This window comes from Oncorhynchus keta, chromosome 29 (assembly GCF_023373465.1).
Source record: "Oncorhynchus keta strain PuntledgeMale-10-30-2019 chromosome 29, Oket_V2, whole genome shotgun sequence".
In the NCBI taxonomy this organism is placed as follows: Eukaryota; Metazoa; Chordata; class Actinopteri; order Salmoniformes; family Salmonidae; genus Oncorhynchus; species Oncorhynchus keta.
Genome location: NC_068449.1, coordinates 31,412,746 through 31,424,019, shown reverse-complemented (window position 1 = coordinate 31,424,019; position 11,274 = coordinate 31,412,746). Strand labels below are relative to the sequence as shown.

The 11,274-nt window shown below is 41.8% G+C and overlaps 1 protein-coding gene across 1 annotated transcript; it reads right to left on the bottom strand.

The window, feature by feature from the left end:
- Positions 1–112: 112 nt before the first annotated feature.
- Positions 113–10,852, bottom strand: rcor1 (REST corepressor 1). The gene is made up of 12 exons (XM_035743277.2): positions 9,994–10,852; positions 9,833–9,892; positions 9,021–9,101; positions 5,906–6,120; positions 5,588–5,706; positions 5,322–5,400; positions 5,187–5,240; positions 4,858–5,064; positions 4,575–4,652; positions 3,528–3,585; positions 3,089–3,336; positions 113–2,229 (listed from the first exon to the last, which is right to left on the bottom strand). The coding sequence occupies exons 1-12, from the start codon at positions 10,139–10,141 to the stop codon at positions 2,188–2,190; spliced, it is 1,389 nt and encodes a 462-aa protein (XP_035599170.2). The 5' UTR covers positions 10,142–10,852; the 3' UTR covers positions 113–2,187.
- Between the last annotated feature and the right edge of the window lie 422 nt (positions 10,853–11,274).

Genomic DNA, 11,274 nt, shown 5'->3' with positions numbered 1-11,274 from the left:
ATGCCAAACTGAATGTTGGACTTGATAATGAGCAATAGAGGTGGCAAAAGCACAAAACAGTTCTGGGAACAGGCTAAATACAAATAGCAGGAAAAGACAAATGAGCATCCAGTGAATGTCCCTATAAATCCTTCAAATTTATTGTCTAGTTAATTGATGCGCAAATTGAATACACAATGGTAAATGACAGCAATACACACAACCTCATTAAAACCCCACCTCAGGCATTCACAATTTCTTCATAAATATATAAAAAGATTTCAAAACAGTATGCTAAATCATGGTACCAGTACAGTAAAAACGGTAGAATAGCATAGGCCAGTTGTTGTGAAAGGGACAGGGTTTGAAATGACAAATAAAAACACTTCAGAACTCAAAAAAGGTTTAAATTAAAATGTAAAAATTGTTCCCCAAGATGAAAATCGGAGAGGGGACTGTGGATCTCTGTCTGTCCGTTAGTCACACGCAATATCTCGGACAGCACTGGTCCGATTTTGACGAAACTTGGGCGAACGGTGAGTCTTGCCATACCCGGCATTTACAAAATTACACTGATCGGCCCAAGGCGGGTGCTATAGTAATTAACTGAAATGTGTTAGTCACAGCAATCTCATTTGGCCCGGGGGAGACATGTTTACTGTAGCCTTGCTCCCTAATCATCAACTTAAGGAACTTCTCACTCAACTCTCCTTCCAACTGAAAAGCATTCTTTAACATGATTGTTTGTCCTGAGGTTACTAGTAAACTGAAAATGGACTTCCTTCAATGATGAACAGCTCCTATTTAAAGTTTTACATTATTTGTATGTCTCTTTAACCTGTCATCCAAACAATTAATGCATTATTTATAAATATGCACCAGAACATGTTAACTTTAGTTTAAATTGAGTAATATTGAACACTGAACACCAAAAGTGCACTACCGTTTAAAATTTAACACCTACTTTATTTCTTCAATGGAAGCGCCTGTCGGGATTCTAAGTTCTACACTTACTATATGTAATGTCAGTTTTCAATAAGTCTGTACAGTCTTTTCAGTACGGTGGGGGGGGGAGGACAACATTCATCATGCCATGGATATGGCAATTTCAAGATCCCAGAATCCTACTTGGATTATGCTGGAGGCACATCCATTCCGTAAGAGCAACCTTTTATGACAAACATTGCGTGTATATCAGCAGGGGAGGGCTGAGGTTCAGCCGTAAGTAACGCATAGAAGCAGAGGGAAGGGAGATTGTAGTGTTTACTTTGTACCAAATGGTGATTGGAGTTTGTAGAATACTGCAAGGCAATTTCTGCATTCCGATTTCCTATCTCACTCGCACACTGTGCACCCGTCTCGCTAACTCCCCCTCCTGGATTTAAAACCTTCATACACCAGTCTGTTCCTTATAAATCCATGGGGGGGACAAGTACCCATTAGGGGGTAAAGTTAGTTAGGGGGTAAAGGAAACAGCTGCAGACAAGAGTTTTGGAAGGAAGAATATAAATAGATTTGGTTGTGTGGTATTAACTTGCATTGGGTCTCAGTATGAAATGGCCCTGTGGAAATGCCATCATCTTGTTCTGCACTGTGTGTATCAGGGGGCAAATCACCTGACTCACATTTTCTCCATCTCCAACACTGCAATGGTATTTCCTTGGGTTGTTTTTCTTTATGGCTGTCTGGTGTACAAAGACAGCTTCCTCACGTTGGGCACAATACAAAATAATTGTAGTCGACAGGGTCAGTTCATACCGGGACCTACTGTGATTAAATACTACACAACAAAAACCAGTCTTTACAAAGTAAAGAGGGTTGCATAAGGATAAGATGACAAAGGGATATTGTGGGCTGGATAACAGGGATCATCTGTAATGTTGAGTGACCGAGGCAGGGTAAAAGGCGCCAGATGCATAAACAAGTTACATTTGATACAGAAGATTTTTCTGGGATGAGATAAAGTGCAGTCAGATAATTCTGGTTACTTTGACTGTCAGTCCGGCTGAAGACTGGTGCTGTAAGTTAATTGGTGGGCAGCTGCAAAACATCCTTGAATCGGGGATGAGGTAACAGGATTGACCTTCTTGAACAGGCCCGCAAAGACAGGGAGTAACCTGTGCAGATTCATCATCGCCTCTTCAGAACAGACATAAAATCTCAGAGGGAGGCGTTCTGCCAACAGAATTATCCAAAATGGCTGGCCACTCAGGATGCTAGAGGTTGTTGTGCTTCCACTAGTGAGGATTCCTGTAAAGAGACAAAATTGGGGAGTATTTGCACTTAATACATCTGCAAAAAAAATCAAATAAAAGACTGGAATCCTTAATTGCTTATAGACATAATGATATAGAACCATTGATTCATAAAGATTATAAAATTGGTGGTTCGAGCCCTGAAAGCTGATTGGCTGACAGCCGTGGCATATCAGGCCGTATACCACAGGTATGACAAAACCTAAAACATTTTTACTGCTCTAATTACATTGGTAACCAGTTTATAATAGCAATAAGGCACCTTGGGGGTTTGTTGTATATGGCCAATATACTGTACCACAGCTAAGGGCTGTACCAGGCACTCCGCGTTGTGTTGCTAAGAACAGCCCTTAGCCGTGGTATATTGGCAATATACCACACCCCCTCAGGCCTAATTGCTTAAATATAACTTTTAAATGCCTCATGAGCTAAGTTCAACTGTCATACTCCATCAGGACCCACAATAGAAGATTGTTTATAAACGTTGTTTATAAACGTTGGAGTAAAACAATGTAAATGTAAACAAACCTTGTACAAAACACAGTTAAAACTATAATTTTCATATTATGGATGGTCAGTCCTTGCATCCATAGCTCGGTCTATGATTTTGAGAGTGGTTACATTTGTCAAGGCCCATCCCTCAGCTTTTTACCAAAACACAGGCAGGGTGACCGCCTTGCTATGGTTTCAATTAAGGCTCTTTAAAGCAGGGTTTCTTAAAAACTATGGGTCCGAACCTGGGCATGTGAGAGGTGGGTCTCGAGTTATTAGAATACATCTGTAATTACACACACTTTCATCTTAATATGGATCTTTGGAGGACAATTTGCAATACAAAGAGTGGAGTCACATACCTCTTTTTGGTCCTCTGGCGGCACAGGGTTGGTGGCTCCATCCTCAGTGGGAGATGGTGATGTGTCCATTTTCTCCTCTCCTCCCTTGGCTGCTCCCTCCATCCCGTGCTCGGCCTCCCACTCCTGCAGCACCTCATCCAAGTTGAAGCGTCGGCGGTAGTTTACAAAGAAGTTCTTCACCTGCACCACAGACTTGTTGCCAATCACATCCGAGATAGCCTGGAAGTCCCGTCCATATTTTCTGATGGCTGGAAGAGGTTTACAAAGGAGGGAAAATACATTTTGAACAAATTGAGATTGTTATGTGCCAGGCCCCCCCAGTGAAACAGAATTCAAGATATTTTATCATCTGACTTTTCACATGGGCCCCACTTCAGTTGGTTCCACTTTCTACCCTTTCTCGAATCCCAACCCATCTATTGCACTTGCAATCTATTACCTTGTACAGCAAGCAGTTGCTCCTCTGTTGTCCAACGAGTGTTAAACTTCTGGTTCACCTGAGACATAAAGTGGTCAAACATACAAGCAACAAGACAGGTCAAAATGTATTACAAGACTAGTGATGTTACATTTACCGTAACAATGGATACCGGAGCATGCATTGAAACCGCAAAGCAGTTTGCTTCAAAGCAGTGTGCCGATACCCATATCACTTTATCCGAAGCATGTCATCAAACGACATCCGAAACGTTGTTTTGTCGCAAACCACCTGATTGGTTTGGCATTGGTCGAAAACAAAAAGGAAGCGAAACGCCTTTCATTTCGAGGGTTGGTTGCCGAAAGTTGTGTGTAGGTGGATTTTGAGAGCCGCTAGCGTCTATTGAGCTGGGAAATGGGACCCAATTTCAAACATAATGAAGAATGTAGATTTAAAATATATAGTATTTGAAAACATTACAACTGCTAGACATCTCAGCGCTGTCTCTGCGCTACGGCATGTGTGACGTAATCTATAATCATTTGGCAGCTCTAAATTCTTTTGACCAGCAGACAGACACCACTAGGGTGATCAACCTATTTTTCCACATTTGGCTGGAAAGCGTCCATGCTTCAGAAAGCTTTGTTTTCCCATCACTTTACAAAACAATAGTAACACTTAAGCTGCAATATGTCACTTTTTGGAGCGATCTGACCAAATGTATGTTATAGATCTGTCACTCATTGAAAGCAAGTCTAAGCAGTAGTAGATATATTCTATGCACATGCACTACTCCTATGCTTCCCGTTATGTTTCGTTATTGCATCTTTGACTTTTTTTTTTGCACACCAGCTTCAAACGGCTAAAAAAAATACAATATTTTTGGTTCTGAAAAATATATTTCACAGCAGTTTAGATGGTACAATGGTTCTCCACAGTATACTTGCTTGTTTTGTCACAAACTGAAATTAGGCTAACTGTTACGAGCCATTTCTGCATAATGCACCTTTAATTCTATGGAGATAGTAAAATGAGATGGTCAGAACTTTAGGCCAGCAATAGCATTACCTCAGGTACTCTGAAGTTGTCTACTCCCACATCAAGCTTCTCTTTCAGGGCACTGTTATTCTGTTTGATGCTCTGGATCTAGAAGGGGATAAAACCCATTAAGGAAAAATGGTCAGGTTAACTCGTCACCCTAAAGACACTCTAGGTACACAGGCTTGGTTCTTCGTTTCCACACAAATCTCCCATTGACATGAATACATGACCGACACAAAATGGACTCGTCAATGGATAGGAAATGCGGTCACAGAAGATGAATGAATTAATGTTGAGACAGTGCACTAACCTGGCGTTTGATGCCAACCAGCTCCATGTCCATTTGCCGCAGCACACCGACTGCAGCGGGGGTGCTGGTGGACATTGCAGCTACGTCTCCCTGGCTCAGATGCATTCCTTTAGGAGGCTTCTTTTTAGCACGATGCAGGTTCTTCCCTGGGGGACCCTGTGGTTCTTTTTTGACGTGGGTCAGTTTCTCTGCCACGCCAGTAGTCGGCTAGACGTGAAGGAATAGATTTAGGTTAAAAAGCCAAACCATCAAAAGTAGTGTCAATTTAATATGAATGTTGTAGGTTTCTATTGAAATGGTAATGCAAATATTTGCAATTCGAAAGCTACCTTCTGTACCACTGCTAGTGGTTTTGGCTCCTGTTTCTCAGGTGCTACGCCCAGCTAAAACACAAAATTACCTTGTTAGTTCGCTTCAATAAACAACATTTACTAAAACTGATAAAAGCCTCTGAACAGATCCACCTCTTTCTTCTCCTCCTTATTTGGGTCGTACTCTACATCGCTTGGAGCATTTCCATTGGTCTCCTCAGCCTCATCCTCACTGAAACATAAAGCAAAAACTTAACACATAGAAAACAAATTATGGTATTCTTGGCCTAACTTTCCAATACATTTTTTTTTGTCTCATTTGGAATGGTTGAAACCACCCAGGACTAGTTTTTCCAAAAGGGAGTGGAAGTTGAGAGAATGCGGTTCATGCTTTTTAAACAAAAGAACACACTTCATACCTCTGCTCTCGTTCCCTCTTCTGCTTGCGTGCGTGGCGATCCATGACACTGGTTTTGCTCCGTGTCTTCTTCCATGAATAGTAGAATCTAACCAAGCTAGCAATGGACTTGTCTGGTAGCTAGCACATGAACAAGAAGAACTTGTAAATAACAAACGAAAGCACAGTTTTGTGCATTATTTGTGTTTTAGAGACTTCACACAATGAACACCCCAAATTAGAATTCAATGTCTCATGTCATCCTGTGTTCCATGTTAGCCAATGGAGTAGTCTGCTGTTAACCAACAAAAATGATACAATTCGGAGGCGTTAGTCTCACCATCTGCTGTATACGGTGGAACGTTTTTCCGTGGAAGCTGAAGCCCTGTTCAAACAGGACCTTGTCCTCCACTGTCCACTCATCTGGGAAAGGTGTGAAGTTGGGCAAATCTGCCAGGGACTTCTCAATGTTGTGCTTGTGCCAGAAGAGCATCCCCAGTGCCTGTTCCATGTTGTACCCATGCTTCTCTTTGGCAATTGCAATGTATTCATCCACTGTACAAAAAAATATTTACACACACACACAGTGCATTCGAAAAGTATTCAGACCAGTTGACTTTTTCCACATTTTGCTACAGCCTTATTCTAAAATGTATTTAATAAAATGTTTTTCATCAATCTACACACAATACCCCATAATGACAAAAGACAAATTTGGTGGAGAAATTTGGCAAATATATGAAAAATAAAAACAAATACCTTATTTTACATACAGTACCAGTCCTCATTCAATGGTTTTTCTTTATTTCTACATTGTAGAATAATAGGGAAGACATCAACACTATAAAATGACACATATGGAATCATGTAGTAACAACAATGCATTTCAATGAACAGGTGGTGAATTTGTGGAATTTCTTTCCTTCTTAACGCGTTTGAGTCAATCAGTTGTGTTGTGACAAGGTAGAGGTGGTATACAGAAGCCCTATTTGGTAAAATACCAAGTCCATATTATGGCAGCTCAAATAAGCAAAGAGAAACGACAGTCCATCATTACTTTAAAACATGAAGGTCAGTCAATACGGAACATTAAGAACTTTGAAAGTTTCTTCCAAGTGCAATCACAAAAACCATCAAGCGCTATGATGAAACTGGCTCTCATGAGGACCGCCACAGGAAAGACCCAGAGTTACCTCTGCTGCAGAGAATAAGTTCCCTAGAGTTACCATCCCCAGAAATTGCAGCACAAATAAATGCATCACAGAGTTCAAGTAACAGACAAATCAACTGTTCAGAGGAGACTGCGTAAATCAGGCCTTCATGGTCGAATTGCTGCAAAGAACCAACCACTAAAGGACACCAATAAGAAGAAGAGACTTGCTTGGGCCAAGGAACACGAGCAATGGATATTAGACTGGTGGAAATCTGTCCTTTGGTCGGATGAGTCCAAATTTGAGATTTTTGGTTCCAACCGCCGTGTCTTTGTGAGTCACAGAGTATGTGAACGGATGATCTCTGCATGTGTGGTTCCCATGGTGAAGCATGGAGGTGCTGGTGTAATGGTGCTTTGCTGGTGACACCGTCTGATTTATTTATTCAACCAGCTTCACCTGGAATGCTTTTCCAACCGTCTTGAAGGAGTTCCCACATATGCTGAGCACTTGTTGGCTGCTTTTCCGTCACTCTGCGGTCCATCTCATCTCAATTGGGTTGAGGTGGGGGGATTGTGGAGGCCAGGTCATCTGATGCAGCACTCCATCACTCTCCTTCTTGGTCAAATAGCCCTTACACAGCCTGGAGGTGTGTTGGGTCATGGTCCTGTTCTAAAACAAATAATAGTCCCACTAAGCGCAAACCAGATCGGATGGCATATTGCTGCAGAATGCTGTGGTAGCCATGCTGGTTAAGTGTGCCTTGAACTCTAAATAAATCACTGACAGTGTCACCAGCAAAGCACCACCACACCTCCACGGTGGGAACCACACATGCAGAGATCATCCGTTCACCTTATCTGCGTCTCAAAGACACTGCGGTTGGAACCAAAAATCTCAAATTTGGACTCATCCAACCAAAGGACAGATTTTCCACCAGTCTAATTACTCATGTTTCTTGGCCCAAGCAAGTATTTTCTTATTGTGTCCTTTAGTAGGGGTATCTTTGTGCGAATCAGGTCGAATTCATGGTCAAATTGCTGAAGTCTCCTCTGAACAGTTGATGTTGAGATGTGTCTGTTACTTGACTTATGAGGCTGGTAACTCTAATGAGGTATATCTGTGTCTTCCTTTCCTGTGGCGGTCCTCATTAAATTTTCCGGATTGACTGACCTTCATGTCTTAATTAAAGTAATGATTGACTGTCGTTTCTCTTTGTTTATTTGAGCTGTTCTTGCCATAATATGGACTTGTTCTTTTCTGTATACCAACCCTACCTGGTCACAACACAACTGATTGGTTCAAACGCAGGAACGTAGGAAGGAAAGAAATTCCACAAATGAACTTTTAACAAGACACACCTGGGTTTCTTTTTGTTTTGAATTTTACCCCTTTTTCTCCCCAATTTCGTGGTATCCAATTGTTGTAGTAGCTACTATCTTGTCTCATCGCTACAACTCCCGTACGGGCTCGGGAGAGACGAAGGTTGAAAGTCATGCGTCCTCCGATACACAACCCAGCCAGCCGTACTGCTTCTTAACACAGCGCGTATCCAACCCGGAAGCCAGCCGCACCAATGTGTCGGAGGCCACACCGTGCACCTGGCAACCTTGGTTAGCGCGCACTGCGCCCGGCCCGCCACAGGAGTCGCTGGTGTGCGATGAGACAAGGACATCCCTACCGACCAAGCCCTCCCTAACCCGGACGACGCTAGGCCAATTGTGCGTCGCCCCACAGACCTCCCAGTCACAGCCTGATACGACAGACCCTGGGCGCTGCAGTACAGCGCCCTTAACCACTGCGCCACCCGGGAGGCCATAAGACACACCTGTTAATTGAAATGCATTCCAGGTGACTACCTCATGAAGATGGTTGAGATAATGCCAAGAGTGTGCCAATCTGTAATCAAAGCAAAGGGTGGCTACTTTGATGAATCTCAAATGTAAAATATATTTAGATTTGTTTAACACTTGTTTGGCTACTACATGATTCCATATGAGCCATTTCATAGTTTTGATGTCTTCACTATTATTTTACAATGTAGAAAATAGTAAAAATAAAGAAAAACCCTTGAATGAGTAGGTGTGTCCAAACATTTGACTGGTTCTCTGTGTGTGTGTAAATATATCGATCCGAAAGACTAACACTCACTTGCACAACACTCAGCTACCCATTTCTGTTATTGCATAGCTATTACAATAACTAAATATTTTGCTTCAGATAAACATAAGATTTGTAAAAGTAAAATGGGCAAGTAGTTTACATTTGGTACATTATGAGGAAAATGGCTTGAATGGCTCTCACATTTAGCTTCAGCCAGGTTCGGGCTGGGGAGCCACACCAGCATGCCCAGGTTGTCCCTCTCCTCAGCCGCCTTGGCAATCTCTGTCACGGGGGGGATAAAGGATCGAATGAGGACCAGTGACTTAATTACTCAAAACTACTCATTGCCTTCATCGTAAATGCTTTTATGTTGAAAGTGAAACTCTGGTGAAAGTGAAACCAATATCCAACAATACAAGTTTAGCGAGAATGAAATGTTATGTTCCATTGGAAAATACAATATGTATTATTAGCAGCACAAGCCTATCAATTCTCGCATGGAGACCAAATTGAAAAGGAAAAAAATATGGACCATTAGAAGTCAGGGCTTAATCAAATAGGCTAGTGAAAGCAACTACAATTTATTCAGTTCATGTTACAAATACTACATTTCATAATGATTAATTGCTTAAAGGGAAGCAATCAACACCATTCTCACTCCAGATAGTTTAATTAAACGTTTATAACCATGGTCGTTCGACCAACAATTAGGGCCTAGCTATAACAGATGTAAATCTGTTACAAACTTTTTAATTAGCTCATCTCAGATTTGTTATATGCTAAATATGCTGAAATATATTGGATACATTGACAATAGTTCTGCAGTTAAATCGGTTCAAACATCAAACAATGTAGCCGTGGACAGGAGTCGGAATGTCAAAATAATACAGATGTAGTTAGCAGTAGCCCGCTTAGTCAAGGCTCGTGGAATAGACGACCAGGAATTGTTCGAGGCTATCATGTCTGGTAACCTGTTCCATCTTCTTGACTGTCTGAACAGTAAAATTACTCACCTGGATCATAGTCTGGCACGAGTGCTTGATACTGAGTCCCAACTCTCATACCACCACTACCTAAACATATAACAAAACACAGGATTAACATTTTTAAATCACTGTACAAGTGTATGAACTAGTTTAGAGTGACCGAGGCTACCACCGTCGTGTTGACCTACCATGCTCATCATCACTGGAGGAGCCCGAACTTCCTTCCTCCCATGAATTGTTGCTATTTCCATTCGTAGCTAAACTTTTGTTAGGATTATTAACTGTATTCCTACCCCTTCTTTTCCCTGACATTTCCGAACCACTCTTTTCCATCATTGCGGGGATTTCTTAACGGAGAAAGAGCAACAAAAGTACTCGGATTTTGGCTAGCTAGCTACTGTAACGTTACTGTCTGTCTGTAGTCAGCAGCACCTTGCTAGATGCCTGGCGCTAGTTTGCTAGCTAGCGAACAAAGTAACGTTAGCAGGTTAGCTAGCAAAGCTATTGTGGCTAGCTAGACGAAGCGATGACCAACTGATTAAACTGTTCAACTAGCCAGCAATCTCAATTAAGACGGCTATGTTATAAAAGTTGTTAAGATAGCTGGCTCCAAAAATATAACGGGTGGCCAAATAACTGTGTTGTATGGGTCTTTCAATATTAACCAGCCACCCCAGTTAGCGAGCAAAAATACCCCAAGTTCGCGAGGATGCTTGACTGCTAGCTCGCTGCTACTTGGATAAAAGTTGCGGTAGCAACTAGCTAGCTAGCTTGATTTATGAAATCAATTAGCATAGCTAGAGCTACGTGGCTTTAACACACGCATTTGTCGACGATATTCTACAGATTTTGACTAGTTAGCTGGCTACTTTTGTCCATTACAATCGTTACTAGCTAGGTGTCGAGAATCTTGCCAGGTGGGTCGGTTGCTAGTTGACACTCCACGGGGTCTTGATAAAGTGCCTGGCTGCATCAGATGGAACTGAATTTTTCAAGGCTTGCCCTGAAGAGGCCTCCCTCAAGCTAATAATGATGAGTGGACCAACTCTCTTCTTGCCTGGAAACTAGAGGCTACAATTAATTAATTAATTGGGTAGATGGGAACTTGTGCAATTAAACAAAATAAGTTTTCCTACGTTCTACAGCCAATTCATGGAATTAATTTACATTCAAAAAGGTGAATTAAAATAATTCAACAATGGACACATTCCTCAAATCATATGGACTGCATTTAATTTATATTTTCTTTATATGTCAGGGACCATGCACAAATTATACATAGGCCTATCAGAATATCCCAAATATGTCCCCCCATGGCCTAACCTCAGGGCCGTGTTCTCCAACCTTAGAAGCCGAATAAGGGAGCAGTGTCTTGCATTCGCACTGTCACAATCAAGCTACTTCTGGGCTCCTTGAAAATGAGGAGGCTGGAGGCTATTTAAACTCCTCCCTGTATTTATTTGGAGTGA

Excerpts from the sequence above, each read along its gene's own strand:
- rcor1 (XM_035743277.2), bottom strand. The coding sequence starts at position 10,141 with ATGATGGAAAAGAGTGGTTCGGAAATGTCAGGGAAAAGAAGGGGTAGG. Across the intron at positions 5,241-5,321 it reads ATAAGGAGGAGAAGAAAGAG|CTGGGCGTAGCACCTGAGAA; the intron begins GTGGATCTGTTC and ends TTTGTGTTTTAG. Across the intron at positions 3,337-3,527 it reads GCAACTGCTTGCTGTACAAG|CCATCAGAAAATATGGACGG; the intron begins GTAATAGATTGC and ends AACCTCTTCCAG.